The following is a 15,578-nucleotide window of genomic DNA, read 5'->3' as shown; positions in this document are numbered from 1 at the left end:
ATTAGAGGTTTTGGGGAATCCTGAACTAGTAGCGCAAAGTCGTGATCCAGCTTCTTCTCACTCCGTGTCAAGTTGGCTGGCTAGTGAATGCTTTAGCTAAATGGGTATGCACTTTCTTCGATAGAGGTGAAAAATGTTCTAGCCCTGGCACTAATCCTTGCTGGGTAAGACAGTTGGGCCCTTCGGGCCGCATATTTAATAGTCAATTATTTTGGCCTTTCTTTCGCCCAAAGAATTCAAACTTGCAGTCGTTATTGGCTTGATGTCCCCCTTGATTGTCACCTCTGCTGTTTCTGGATCGAAATATGGTGCAAAAGGTTTGGAGGCTGTTATGAGCTTGGCCTTCCCAGTACCGAATGTTTTTTGCTGTCTTCGTTGCCTTGCAGACCTTTCCTGATCCCATGATGTCCTGCTTGCGAGGGTGATGAAAACAGGTGAGTGCTGGTGCTGCTCGGGGAGCACAAACTGGTGTTTATAAGGGCGGTGACAGAGATGAGAGCGCTGAGCAGGGCATAGAGGCGGGTGCTTCCCAGGAGGAAGCAAGTCACACTTGGACGTAGCTTGGCCGCTTATGAACCAATCCTTGCTAAACCCTGATGCTGGTCCCTAATGCTGCGTCATGCCCTTGGGCCCAGATCACCACAGTCTGTCACTAGTTGTGGCCTGGTCGTGGCTTTGCTGGTTACCCTCACCTCCTGCACTCTGGCCTTGTCCTGCTCAGCACCCTCAGGGCCTCTGCTATTTGGGTGCAAGGGGTGTTGATGCTGCTTGGTGCTGGCTAGAGCTGGTTGCCCTGATGCTGGGCCCACTGAAACTTCAGGTCCCACTGCAGAGCCCGCATCCGCCTCCGGGCGTGATGCACCAGAAGGATGCAGGAGGTCATCAGACCCAGAAGCCACAGCGTCAACCTGACTGAGACTCGGGATAAAGGCTGAAAGATCGGAATCATAGCCTGAATATCCCGAACCCGCTGTTCGGGAGGATAAACCTTAAACTGCGCCGAGTCCAGAACCGCTCCGATGAAGAGGAGCTTCTGGGAGGGACACAGGTGCGACTTCGGCACGTTGATGGAGAACCCCAGCAGGTGCAGGAGATCGGCCGTAGTCTGGAGGAGGCTAACAACTGTCTGGGGCGAGCCCGCATTCAACAACCAGTCGTCGAGGTAGGGGAAGACTGACACCCCTAACCTGCGCAGATGGGCTGCGACCACCGCCATCACTTTCGTGAACACCCGTGGGGCGCTGGTAAGGCCGAAGGGGAGCACAGTAAATTGAAAGTGCTCGTTGCCTACCGTGAACCGAAGGTAACGCCGGTGGGCCGGCAGGACGGGGATGTGAAAATAAGCGTCCTGCAAGTCCAATGCTACCATAAAGTCTCCGGGTCCAGGGCAGCTAAGACCTGAGCCAGAGTCAGCATCTTGAACTTCTCCTGTCGGAGGAAGCCGTTGACGTTCCCTAGGTCCAAGATAGGGCCTAGGCCCCCTTTGCCCTTCTTGGGTACCAGAAAGTAGTGGGAGTAACAACCACACCCTACTTTCGGCCCTGGAACGCGCTCGATGGCCGCCTTGGCCAAGAGGGCTGTGACTTCCTCTTGCAGAAGTTGTAAGTGATCCCCCGACACGGGGTGGAATTGCAGTGGCATGGCTGGAGGGGTCGCCTCGAAGGGAAGGGACGAGCCCCTTCGGACAATTTGCAGCACCAACCTGTCCGACGTGACAGTGCACCAGTAGAAGAGGTAATGGCGAACCCTGCCATCACCTGTGTGGGTGTAGCGGCCCAAGAGGCATGCGGTATTGACTGACCGCAGTCCCAAACTCAGGGACGAGAACGCCTTCTTCCCGAACTGTTCGTACCTATTGGATTCCCGATCGGGCGGAGCGTCCGGAAATGCGGTCTGGGAAGTGGAGGCCTGGATGACCAGGCTCTCGGGGGTGGGATGGGTGGACAAAAAGCATGGGTCGCCCGGGGCCGGGCGGTAGTGCCTGGCCACGTTCCTATCCACAGGCGGACCTGTGGCGGGCTTGGACCAAGTGCCCACAAGAACGTCGCACAAGGCCTCATTAACCGGCAGCAGAGGCTCATTGGAGCTTGTCTGCGGTCTAAGGACCTCAGTGAGGAGGTTAGTCCTCACAGCCGCGACAGGGAGCTCAAGGTTTAGGGCCTTGGCTGCCCTCGTCAACACTACACTATAAGCAGCCCCCTCCTCCGTAGCCACAGTTGGAGGGGAGACAAAACCAGTGTCTGGCAAAGTGTCAATTCCACTGGCCTCCCCAAGCTCATATGTCCAGTCCTGTTGAGACTGGCACTCCCGTGACAGAGGGTCCTCAGACCCCTCCCAATCACCCTCGTCACCCATCTCCTGTATTTCAGGGTCAGTAGATGGGGCCAGTTCATGGAAATAGAAATCCCCAAAGGCCGTCAGTAGTGGCGCCCAGAGGTGCCGTTCCGGTGCCGGAACCGGACCGAGGGTAGGATCGAGGACGGCGCCCATAGCAGGCGCCGGGGGCGACACCCGCAGGGCCAGCACCGGTGAAGTCGTGAGGTCGACCGGCGATGACCCGGATCCGGAAGCGGATCCAGGGAGGGCCTGCGGCGCCGGGTCTGAAGCACCCGACGGCGTCCGAACCGAAGCACCCGACCCGCTAGGCCCTCCAGCCGGGGCCGTTGGGCCCGGAGGCGCCACAGAACCCGGCTGAGGAGGGAGGGACTTCATGGCCATGAGGTACCGCTCGATCTCCTCAGGCGTCGTGTCATACCCGGGACCCGAAGGTGTGGGGCAGGCGGCGACGTCCGCGACTCCGTCGGAGCCGCGTGGGTCGTGTCACCCGAACCCCCGGCCGCATCGCGCGAGCGTCGGGGTGGGTCGGAGGAACAATGACGTCTCTCCGACCTCTCATGCCTCTTACCTGAGGACTTGGATCCTGAAGACCGATGTCCACTCCCAGAGCTGTGAGGGCTCTGACCCCGCGACCCGTCCCTCGACCTCCTGTGGGACCGGGACCTAGAGCGGCACGGGGCCAACTGCCGGAGTTCCAGTCGCTTGCGGGACCGCTCCCGCTAGCTTTAGACGTCAGGGCCTGGCAGTCGGAGCAGGTGCGGTTGTCGTGGTCGAGGTCTAAACACTTGAGGCACCGGCGATGGGGGTCTGTAACCGACATCAGTCGGTCGCACCTGGAACAGGGTTTAAACCCGGGCATCCCTACCGGCAATGTAGGAGTCGAAGACTCGAGTAGAGAAATGATCAAAAAGATCAAAAAGTTTAGTCAAAAAAAGACTAAGGGGTAGAGCTTCTCCGGATCTGCGCTAGCTGGCGCGGAAAAAAGAAGAACTGACATCAGCGCGCATGGGCGGCATCTAAGTACTCTGACGACGTCATTACGGCACTAACGACGCCGACGACGGACGCGGAGCCGCGGAAGCCTGCCGGCGCACAGGGGTATTGCTACGCAAAATTTTCCGGATCCAGTCTGACGCCTGGGGATATTCTAAGGTAAGGAATCTTTCACTAACGTGTCTCTTTCAGATTCAATCTTCTGAGGTATATTAAGCCCCTTATTTGAACTGAGGAATTCAAAACTGCAGTACAATTCCATTGTCCCAGCACAGTAAGAATCCTCTAAGCTCTGTTAGGAGCAGCCCATCATGATGCAGCACGGCTGGTATCCACTTCCATAACCTCTGATCACATAACTACCATTCTGATCACTTTTAACTGGCTCCACATAGAGACCAGAATTCTAATCAATTTAGCCTGTATAATGTGCAAGGCTTTGCATAGAGGAAGACTATTCACACAAACTCAGCATCTCGGGTAGATCTTGTGGACTTCTAAATGCATAATCTCTTTGATTGGAATCTCAGATCTTTAAAAAATCCAAATCATGGAATCATTTATTTCCAGGAAGCGCTACACAAACTAATTCCACTTATCTCATTTTGAAAAAGGATTTATATTTCCTGCTTTCTCAACATCACCTTCAGATATGATGCAAATGCCAGTCACCCACTAATAAGAAGGATTATTGTGGGTGACCTGTTAATTTTGTTGATTCTGAATCGGAACTTATGTTTCTGAGACTATACAGATGCATAAGTATTTAAGAGCTTAAGAGGATTCTATCCAACAGAGGCCACCAGCAGAGTCCAGTACAGGACCAGTTACTACTGGCTAACTGATAACTTCAGGAGGAAAGCCTCTTGTGGCTTCATGTGCCCCTGCACCCACACTGTAGGTTAGACAACTGACCCATGGAATCAACTTCTCAGTCCAGGGTGCACATTAGAGCAAGGCCAGCTCTTTAGGTATCCACACAGATCACAGAGAGCAGGTCTAGTCCTCTTCTGTTCGTCCCCAGGTCCAGATGTGTTCGGATGAGCTGTGGGGGGGAGTGTCATTTTTGTACAATTCACGAATTAGTGGGGGAGGTGACTCCGGGACAGTCCCTAAACAATGGAAAAAAGTTATGGGGCAAACTCTCCCACTTTTGCAGGCAGCACATCCTGTTTGCCTAACAGTAAACTATCCCACAGTTCACTCTTCTGAGGCAAATCCAATATTGCAGAATCTTTCTGCCGCTGAAGGGAGCTTGCATGCTAGTGAGGGGTCTGTTTAGGGAAATGAGCAGTCTCATCCTCTTTAGCCACGCCAAACTGGTTATGGGACCAGCTCTAGCCTGGTGACAAACTGGTGGCAGATGGCCTAAGGAGCAGAAGACTTTCTTTCTCCAGGTCTCCCTTTATACCCTGCTCCCTCTCAAATTAATGAATTTTATGGATGCTTCCCAGCTCTCCGTCCTCGGCTGAGGAGTCACATTCCTCACCACCAGGCATTCCTAAGTCTATATTCCTGCTCAGTTTTCTAACTTTAAGGGAAAGCATTGAAAGGGTCCAGCTGCAGACTAATGATAAATAGTCTGCTAGAGGTTCAGGCAGGTAAAGTATAACTTTTTTAAAGTCACTTTTCCTAAATATGTACTAAAAATCAGACTTCCCCAATGAATTTAGTTTTTAATTAATATTTAAAATAGTGGTTTATTCACCTCTGGACCTTATCCCAATCCAAAGTTGGAAGACTTATTATTTTATCTGAACTTTAGAGTTTCTCATATGACAGCTAGAGTCCTAACAGTGAAAGTACCTTTTGAGGGCTGGTCACTCTAGGTACATGCCAACATAAAATTCTTGCATGTACCTCATTAAAATACTAGGCACCCCTGCACGTTGTCAACTCAGAGTATGATGTACATGAGACGGGTGATGGAACCGTGTGACCAGGGTGGGTGGGATCCTGGGAGGGGGGAGTTGGGGAGGAGGGTGGGTTAGGGGGTGGGCCTAGGATTGTTATGTTTGATGCTTTCATAATCCAGAAGAAAAGTAGATTGCCAACCACTTGATGTTGTATATTTGACCTGCAGTTATCTCTGGTACGCAGAGCACTGCACACTGTGTGCAATCTGTCAATAAAACTTGTTTAAAAAAAAACACTAGGCACTCTACCTTGTGGCTAAAAGGCCTTCTTAGGGATAACTTATTTAATATTTAACAGTGGTGGTTCTTTGCTGATATAAAGGGTTATTTTCATAGATACATATGAAGAAATAAAAGCTGCAGAGTAGGTGACAGGCTACACAGGTATGCCTGAAGCTATGATTTCTTTGTCACTCTAGTGGATAGAAGAATAAGTGCTGTAGTCTAGAGGCCACGTTTACCTTTCCATGGCATTGATTATTTCCCTGCACCATATATTATGGCCTTATTGTAAAGTTAAATATGTAAATGGAAGATTAGCTAATTGTACCACATTTTGGGGTCAAAGCACATAATCTGGGCCCTGGACAGCAATGCCTAAGTGTACAGAGTTAAAAAAAAACAGCAATACCATACAACAACAAATTTTACTTTTTCATAGAGAAGAAATACAGACTGGAAAATTGTATTTCTATTTGTAAATAATCTGTTCTATAATAATAATCAATCAATCAATCTATCAAAAATTTGTAGAGCACACTACTTACCCGTGAGGGTCTCAAGGCGCTGGGGAAAATAAAGAGTGGGGGGGGGGGCGCTACATGTCGAACAGCCAGGTCTTGAGTAGCCTCCTGAATAATACCATTGTTATGTTATGTGATTTGTAAAGCGCATGGCTGCCTCAACAACGAGGCGTCCCAACTCGAGTGTCATCAAAAAGCCACAACTGTGAGAGAGAGACCCGGAAAAAAGGATGATGAACAGCAGGACACTTAGATGGTGAACAACCAGGTCTTCAGGGATTTCCTAATGGACAAGTGGTTCTGCAGGCGCCTTTTTTTTTTTTTTACAGAGTTTTATATAGCGCGAACTAGACTCGAATCAGGTATCAGAGCGCATTACATAGCACCAGTTGCATTACCCGAAGACACATGCATTAAAAAAAAAATTGCTAGGCACGGGGAGATTAAGGGCCCGACGTAGGTAATTCATATTTACCGACTCTTAAATACCGAATTTTACCGATTCGGTATTTAAGAGTCAGTAAATATGAAGGGGGGAGATGTAGGTAATTCGAATTGAAGAATTACCAAATCGGTAGGATTCGGTATTTACCGATTCGGTAAATACCGAATCGGTATTGCCCATTGATTCCTACGGGCCATGAAGCCCATAGGAATCAATGGGCAATACCGTTTCGGTATTTACCGAATCGGTAAATACCGAATCCTGCAAGGGTGCAGAAGGGTGTCACTTTGACACCCTTTAGCACCTCAATTCCAGACTTGTGTGCCATGTGGCACACAGACATGCCCTAAGGGCATGTCTGTGTGTCACATTGCACAGGTGTGCATGCACAGATGTGCATGCACACCTGAATTCGGTATTTTACCACCCAATTGGATTGAGTGGTAAAATACCGATTCTTAAGGGCCTGTGACACTCTTAGGAGTGTCACTTACATGTGGATTTACCGAATCGGTAAAATTACCGATTCAGTATTTTACAGAATCAGTAAATTTACTGAATCGGTAAATTTACCGATTCTGTAAAATGATGGCCCCTACATGCCAAATCCTAAATACCGGTCGGTAACGGCCGAAATCGGCCGTTACCGACCGGTATTTTCTCTCCTACATCTGGCCCTAAGTGATTTGCCCAGAATCACAGAATATTCAGCATCATTGGCGAGACTCAAACCGAGTTCCTCAAATCCAATGTTGACCGCCCTAGTCATTAGGCCAACTCCTCTCCCCAAAGGAAGAGTGAGGACATCCCGGAGGGCAGGGGCTTTGGCGTGAAAAGACCGCCCACCCGCCATTGCTCCAACAAGTGGCACACAGGCTAAATTATGATCAGCAGAGTGCAAGGACCGTGAGAGGAGGTATGGAATCAACAAATTAGATAAGATAGGGGCCCCCTGAAAAAAGAAGATCTTGTAATGCATGCACAGTGCCTTAAACTGAATATACTTATCCACCTGGAGCTAGTGTAATTTGTGAATGGCATCTGCAGCTGATCAGTATTTATAATGGGAAAACAGCAAACTTTCAACTGCATTTTGAGCCAACTTGAGCCTTTTAATCACAGGCTTATTTGCTCTAAGGAAAAGGATGTTGCAGTTTCCCAATTAGGAGACAACAGCCTTAACGATGACTTGACGAGTGTGGGGATAAAAAAAAACAGAATGGGGTTGAGACCACGTAGCAGCCCAAAAGAGGCACCTGCCAGAGCTTTCGCCTGTGCTTCAAATGTTAGGGCATTATCGAACCAAACACCTAAATTCTTAACCACCGACTTGGGACAGGAGAAAGTCCCAAGGGAAGAGCGCCACCAGTGGTCTCCCCAGTCGTAAACGTCCTTGAGTACAAGAAGAATTTTCAACTTGTTGGTATTCAGCTGCAAACAATTATCCACCATCCATTCTGCAACAGCCTTCATACCTTTTTGGAAGTTAACCAGATCTGATGAAGGAGTGTCGGGAAAACAGAACCAAGCCGGGTGTCATCAGCATAAGACACCAGCGCGAACCCCAGAGATTTCACCACCTGAGCCAATGGCGGAATGTAGATAATAAACAACGTGAGGCTCAGGGAGGAACCCTTGGGGACACTGTAGTGTAAAGTGTGCCAGTTGGAGCTAAAAGGCAGAGACACCACGGAAAAAGAGCAGTCGGCAAGGAGAGATGAAAACCAGGTAAAAGAAGAGCCAACAACCCCAATTTCTTGCAAGCACTGGAGCAGGATGTTGTGACAAACCGTGTCAAAAGCGGCACTTAGGTCAAGTAGAATTAGTACAGAGCAACTATCTTCATCTAAGACGCTGCGGAGTTGCTCAGTGACTGCGAGAAGAGTTGACTCAGTACTGTGCTGTGACCTAAAACCATTCTGGGAAATGACCAGAATGTGATTTTCATCTAAGAAGATAGTTAGAATGGCATTAACAAACAAGTTACTTACCTTCGGTAATGATATATCTGTAAGAAACATAGGTTATGTAGGAGAGTAGGATCTGCTATTATGGTTACCCCCACATTTTGGGACGTTTCACTGTTTTTCGACTTTAGTCTTGCTGGGGCCCTGTTATCCAGGACCGCAGCCTAGCTGCTTCCTCTCTAGAATGATTCCAAGTATTTTAGGTACACTCCAGTTTGGTTACTGGGGTACCCTTATGAGTCCCTAGTATATGGTACCTCAGGTACCAAGGGCATAGGTACCCCAGAGGCCTACCAGGAGCGGAAGCATGTATTATGCCACCCCTGGGAAGCCTTCCAAAATGACACAACAGGTCTGCTACTGCAGCCTGTGTAAGGTGGTGTATGCACCCCTTACTTAGATATAGGTTCCCTATATCTACCTTATATCACTCACATATAATCCTATCAGTCACCCCTATGGCAGGCCTTATCAATCCTGCCGTGGAAACCGTCCTGAATAGTGAGTCGGCGGTATCCAGCCCACAGTGGATGGTAAACTTCACTGCGTCTCTCCCTTTAGCAACTGCAAGGGAGAGTTTGGCCCGAGCCTCCTCCGGGCACTGGGGCAGCACGTGTGCCACTGTATTCCACACGGAGTGGGTGTAACAGCCCAACCAACATGCAATGTTTACCGACCGCAGTCCCAAGCTGGAGAAAGAAAACATCATATTCCCAAGATGGTCCAGCTTTTTGGATTCCCTATCAGGTGGTGCGTTAGAGAATGCGCCTTTGGAGGTGGAGGCTTGGACAACCAAGCTCTAAGGGGTGGATTTTGGGAGAGGAAAGTGGGGTTGCCCGGAGCCTGGCGGTGGCGTTGTGCAATCATCCTATCCACAGGAGCCGCTGTGTTGGGCCTGGACCAGGTTCCCAAAAGGATGTCTGATAAGGCTTCATTAAATGGCAGCAGGGGCTCTGAGGAGCTCCCTGCCGTTTGGAGCACCTCTGTCAGGAGGTTAGTCCTGACTGCCACTGTAGGAAGCTCAAGGTTGAGAGCCTCGGCCGCCCTACTCAACACCACGGCGATAGACGCTCCCTTCTCAGTAGCCATGTTAAGAGGAGACAACATGCCACGGTCTGGTGATGTATCCAGACCACTGGCTTCCTCGTGCGGACGTGGTAGAGGTGGAAACGGCGCCGGGGAGATGTAAGTAGGTCGACCGGTGCCGATCTGGATCCAGACCTGGAACCAACGGGACCCTCCAGTGCTGAGGATGGAGCCGCGTGGCGTCGAAAACGCGCCAACGGAGTCGGGCTGCCCAAAGATGGCATGCATTGCTTCGTAAAATCGACAAAGCTGGGCAAAGGGTGCTCCAGGTCCCGGAAAGGGAGGGAAACCCAGAGTCGACCGTTCCGGCTCCGCACACGGAGCCGCGGGAAGGGCACCACACACATCCATTGTCGCGACGGCCGAAGGACAGGGAGAAGTCAAAGAGCAACAATGCTTCTTCGATTTCTTCTTGTGTTTCGACTTACCTGACCCCGAGTGCGAAGACTTGGAAGAATAATGGTGACTCTGCGACTAGTCCCTCGACCTCCTACGTGGCCGGGACCTAGTCAAGTGGAGCAGAGCCGACTGCCGGGCCTTTAAGAAGCTTTCAGGACCACTCCCGCAAAGACTTCTGATCCATGGTCCGGCAGTCAGAGTACGACTTGAGGTTTTGGTCGAGCTCCAGGCAGAATAGGCACACGTGGTGCAGATCAGTCACTGACATCAGTCGGCTACAGGAACCCCAAGCCTTGAAGCCAGGCATCCCTGACGTGCACCAGGAGTTGAAAACTCAAAAACGGTGTCAACAAAAGTCGCCAAAAAGTCAGTCAAAAAATGACTGGAGGTACCACTCTCCCCGGATCTGTGCTGGCTGGCGAGGAAAAAGAAAGAACTGACGTCAGCACGTGAGGGCGGCGTCTATGTAGCTACCGCAACATCATCCCGGCGACCATGACGCAAACGACGAATGTGGAGCTAACCGACCCCACCTTTTGACGCGCAGGGGTACTGCTGACAAAAAACTTTCCGGATCCAGTCTGACGCCTGAGGATAATTCTAAGGTAAGGAATCTATGCATAACTGTTTCTTTCAGATATGAGTCTCTGTTACTTTTACAAGGAATGGAAAATTTGAAATAGGACAGACATTTGTAACCATAACATTGCATTATATATATAAATATTGCTGTTAAAATATTAAAAAAAGAAATCCTATTACCTGAGTCAGAATACTTATAGCTATCTTCAAGTGTGGCAGGAGAAAAGAACCGTTTTAGCACTGTCCGTAAGCATCTTTGATCCCAAGCATCAGTGACTCGTCCTCCATATGTAATTTCACCTGGAAATGATCAGTATTACGTTTACATTATATATATTGATGTACTTTATTTTTATTTAGCCTCACAGCATCTATGATATTTACATCATGTGGTGCCCACTCTTCTTTTTTCTATGTCTTACTTCTATACCCCTATAGCACTTCACAGGACTAACTAATAAACCCATATTCATTTACTCCATTAAAGCAGTGTGCCGCTGCTTCGTGACTATCTTGTTGCTATTTGAATAGCCATGCTCCCTGTATGATACAGGCTTCTATTACAGGTTCTGTTATAGCTTGGGTCTATAGTTTACACAATGTACATCCTGAATTCACATTGTTGATACTTTTCAGATAGAAACTGTAGACTCTGTACAACATGACCACTTATAAAAAGGTAGGATACTCCATGACCACAGAATTTAGGATCACCTTCAGAACATGTCCTAATTCTCCCACTTCCTCTTGGTTCTTTTGACGGTTGTGAATTTCTATAATCAAAAACCATATTGCAGCAGCTTAGTCCACTTTGGGTACCTCATAGAAGCCTATGGCTAGCCATCTTAAACACACATTTTTGGATCACGGTAGTGATCAAAATAAAGGAAGCAATTCAAAGTCAGATTTTATACAGAATCACCTTGATGTGTGGAGACATAAAACAAGAGGGTTGAACCAGAGAACTAAGTATATGTTTACATGTTAAAATTAGGTTCTGCCTTGGCAAATACATATTTCAGTACAGTGTAACTATGCTTCATGCAGTAACATAATATGTCATTAGGTTATGGGACACTTGTCATTTCTAAGCAACCAATGGGATAAAAAAAAATGTGATAAATCAAAGTAACGTTCATCTACCTGTGATGTAGATAAGTGCTGGCCAAGGTAATTTCCCTTCTTGACAATAAAGATTTAGATTCAGTAAAGCACACTCCCTGTCACTGTCGCTGAATTCATAGCATATGTTCCAGCCAAGAGGTCCAAACTTCTTCCTCTCCTGAATAAAATAAATATTAATAATTAAATATTCGAAATGCTCTTTTTGTTTGGATTTGCCTATTTTCAATCATTAGGAAGGAACACTGAAGAACCCAATAGTGGTGGCCTAATCGAGTCCTAAAACAGTGCTTTTTAGACTTTTGAGTGGACAACCTCACAAGCATTTAAAATGAAAATGTCAGGTAATAATTAAGATTATTTTTAGGAGACAATTATGATGAGAGCAGGGTCAAAACCAATGAATCACGGTTTTGCAAATAATTGTCATCTTCACACCTTTAAACTGATTCTTTGCTGGAACAGTATATAGTGAACCTGTAAACCATATTCTAAAAAGTTGCCAAAATCGTCAATCTTTTCTACAATGGCAGAATTATCTAAATCTCAACTCTGGATTATAGAATTTTTGCCACAATGCATTACTGACCAGTGATTATTATTAAAATGTACAGATCTTCTGGTAAATTAAAACGGTATTCTTTTTCTTCATGGTAATTTCCACCATCTGAAAGGAGTACCAAATCACAAGCGATTGCAGCAGTGCAATACAACAACCTATTGAAAGATTACTAGAATTGGTTAACTGAGTAACCTCTTCAGGCCTTGCCGCTAGTTAAAACACTTAGCCCTGTATCTCTTCCAGCTGGTTAAAAACCAGTGCTCCACAAGCTACATTATTTTTCTCAGTCAAAACCTTAAAACCTGCCATGACACTGCCCACTTATTGCTCTGGACTGCCACTCCCAATTCAGAGTAATGTCAGGCACCTTACTCTTAGCTTTTTTCTTTCATTTTAACAAATAGTAATACAACCCACTGATAGATGTTTTTAATTCAAAGGTAAATAGGCAATGTGTGTACCAATGACATTGTTTAAAAAATGTAGATATACTTTTTTTAACAAAGAACTGTCCACCAAGATCTTATCTACATAAGCACTGCAGCCCCACTGAATAATACCGCATAAGCCAAAACAAATTTCAAATTTATATGACACCAATACGTCATAGATATGCAATTACTCAAATATAATTCAAATGAAATCTTTGCAGTGTTCTACCTTACAAGTATTCACACAGAAGACAGACAAGTATAGGTTAACTAGATTGATTTGAAAAAACAGTGCAGGGAATGGTGAACACTGAAACCCAGATCATAAAATGAGCCAACATGCTCTACTTCACACTCAATCAACAGCCACCACACAAGCAGCATGGTTTTTACTATACAACCTCCATTGTTTTATAGAAAACTATATCCGACAAGTCATAAACTGAAAACACTATCATTCACACCAACCAAGCATTAAGCAAAGAGGATGTTTAGAACCACATACAGCATCCTAAATCTCCTAAAACATGAGGGTCTGATTCTCAAAGATAAATTTACATGTGTAGATGTGCTTCTGAACGTAAGTGTAGCCCTCCATGTAGGAAACAGCGTTGTTGTTGCAGTACCCCCTCTTTTTCAGTTAGTATCTGGTGCAATTCTGACTGAGCGTGTGCTGGGTTCCTGCCAACCAGGTCCCGAGCACCAGTGTTCTTTCACTAAACTGTAGGATTGTTTCACAATTGGCAAACCCTTTGGGATCCCATGTAAGTCCTTAGTAAGTGGTACCCCTGGTACCTAGGGCCTTGGACTTAAGGAGGGTCCACTAGGGCTGCATCACAAATTGTGCCACCCTAGGGACCCCTAACCAAGATCATGAAAACTGCAGTTGGCAGCTGTGTGTCTTGGTGAAGACAAAACCAAAGAGTCTACATGGCACACAGCCATGTGTGCCATGCCTGCAGACACTGCATGAGATATAGCTAAGTCGCCCCTACAGCAGTCGTTACCGTCTGAAGGCAGGTGCACTATACCTTATGTGTGGACATATCTGCCGGAGCAGGTATGACCCTGCAATATCTTAGTCAATTCTTAGACACTGTATGTGAACAGGGAAGCTATAATGAGTATATGGGCTAGACACTTATCATTTCGAGTTACCCAGATCCTTGATGGCTTCACTGTACCCCAAGGTGTATGGTATCAAAAGTTGCGTCTTAATGAACCCACACTGACGCCAGTGTAGGATATTTTAATAAATGCACACAGAGGGCACAATAGAGGTGCCGTCAGAAAACCTACCGACTACTAGTGTGTTGACTGACTGGTTTCAACCAGCTTGCCACCACTAGACATATTTCTGGTCTACTTGGATGAGAGCCTTCGCTGTCAGATCAGAGGCTGAGACAAAGCCTGCTCTGAGTGGAGGTGTTCACACCTCATCCAAGCAGGAACTGCCTTCCAGGGTGGGGAGTCTCAAAGGCCATGTAGCCTTTGAAATTCGACCCAGGCCTCTCCAGCTAGTGGAAGATGCCAACCCCCTGTCCTTTCCCCACATTTCGGCGGGAGGACAGTCAGGAAGATTAGTTGGATTAGGAGGTGTGCCAACACCAGACCAGCACCACCCCTAAGGTGGGAAGCTGATATGAACCCCATTTTTTAGACTATTTCATCTTGTGATGGAGAGACGTAGCCTATAAGGGCTAGGGTTATGTCCACTTCCCACAGAAAGTGGTCAGACTCATAAAGAGGGTGTAGTCCCCCCCAATGTAGGTAGCCCTTTGGCTACTACCTTGTACTTACATTAACACCCCTAAATTGAGTATTTAGGTGGTAGCCCTCAACCCAGAACTTCATATTGGATGGACCTAAAAATGAAGAGGACAAAGAAGAGCTGCGGAACCCGAGAACTGAGTCCTGCCGCTGAGTTTTGGCGTGAACTATTGTCTACCGCTTCAAGACTCGGCAATCAAGGTGAACAGTCTCGTCTTTGTGCTGTGTGGCTTCTAAGAACCCCAGAAGACTACCAGCCATCTCAAACTGCCCAACAACTCCTGTGGAGTAGAGGAGCTACTCCCCTGGAGAACTCAGGCACCGAAACTGCAGAGTCCGAACCATCGACTTGCAGCTCCCCAGCCCGAATGTAATGGCAACCAATCAGGAAGAGGTACTCGTACTCTGGAAGGTTAAATCCATCTCCCTACTGAGAGTGGAGGCACCAGGACCGACGGGAGCCATGCAGTACCGATCCCCGAGGTACTGGATCACTGCAACCAAGGACAACATCAAGAGTCCAATTGAGACTCTAATTGTACAAGAGCCCTGCAGCCGTCAAGGGACATCAAGACCCATGAGACCGAATTTATGAGTGGACCAGCAGTTCAGGATTTGCCTCTGCCAGCTGTTGACTCCTAACCGAGAGGAGCACCTTTACGCATCGGGCCGGCCAACCTACCTGCTCTGCACCCAGACCACCCAGCCTGGGTAACAACAAACCAGCTGTGCTTAATTGTCCCTAAGGCCCTTGTGACACTAGCCCCTGTTTGGGAGCTCTCGCACTTGCCTTCAAGTCTCCCTGTGCAGCCTGTTTTTAGAAGGCTCCTCTTTGCACCGGCTACCAACTCCACCAAAATCCTACTCCCGTGGGAATTCAGAATGCACCTGATGAACTGTTGGTAGAATATTGGACCATGACCTTGTGCTACTCCAAACCGGGTAGGTGACCCTGTACAACTGTCTGTGCTGCACACTTTAACTACCTGCTTTTTCCTCCCACAGAATTGTATGGTGCACAATTGCACACAACTTTTAACTGTTTGCTTAGCTATGAAAATTCATAAGAAATACAGTACTTACCTTTGAAAGTAGGTCTTGGTTTCAAAATATATATAAATAGAATTTGTACTTTTGTAAATTGGTCTTATTTATTCTTTGAGTGTGCCTGCTTTATTGCCTCAGTTGAGTACACCAAATGCTTAGCAATACCCTCTGATAAGCC

At 47.5% G+C, this 15,578-nt stretch overlaps 1 protein-coding gene across 1 annotated transcript in view; it reads right to left on the bottom strand.

Annotated features, from left to right (window-relative positions):
- The window catches only part of DNAH6 (dynein axonemal heavy chain 6), a 2,460,712-nt gene that overhangs the window by 205,091 nt on the left and 2,240,043 nt on the right, over positions 1 to 15,578 (bottom strand). The window contains exons 68-69 of the mRNA XM_086961829.1: positions 11,612 to 11,750; positions 10,649 to 10,768 (exon numbers count right to left, since the gene is read on the bottom strand). Coding sequence (XP_086817955.1) covers positions 10,649 to 10,768; positions 11,612 to 11,750 — 259 coding nt within the window. The remainder of the gene's footprint in view (positions 1 to 10,648; positions 10,769 to 11,611; positions 11,751 to 15,578) is intronic.

This window comes from Lissotriton vulgaris, chromosome 3_1 (genome assembly GCF_964263255.1).
Source record: "Lissotriton vulgaris chromosome 3_1, aLisVul1.2, whole genome shotgun sequence".
NCBI classification, from domain to species: Eukaryota; Metazoa; Chordata; class Amphibia; order Caudata; family Salamandridae; genus Lissotriton; species Lissotriton vulgaris.
The sequence above is the reverse complement of the archived record's forward strand: the minus strand, read 5'-3'. Positions and strand labels throughout refer to the sequence as shown.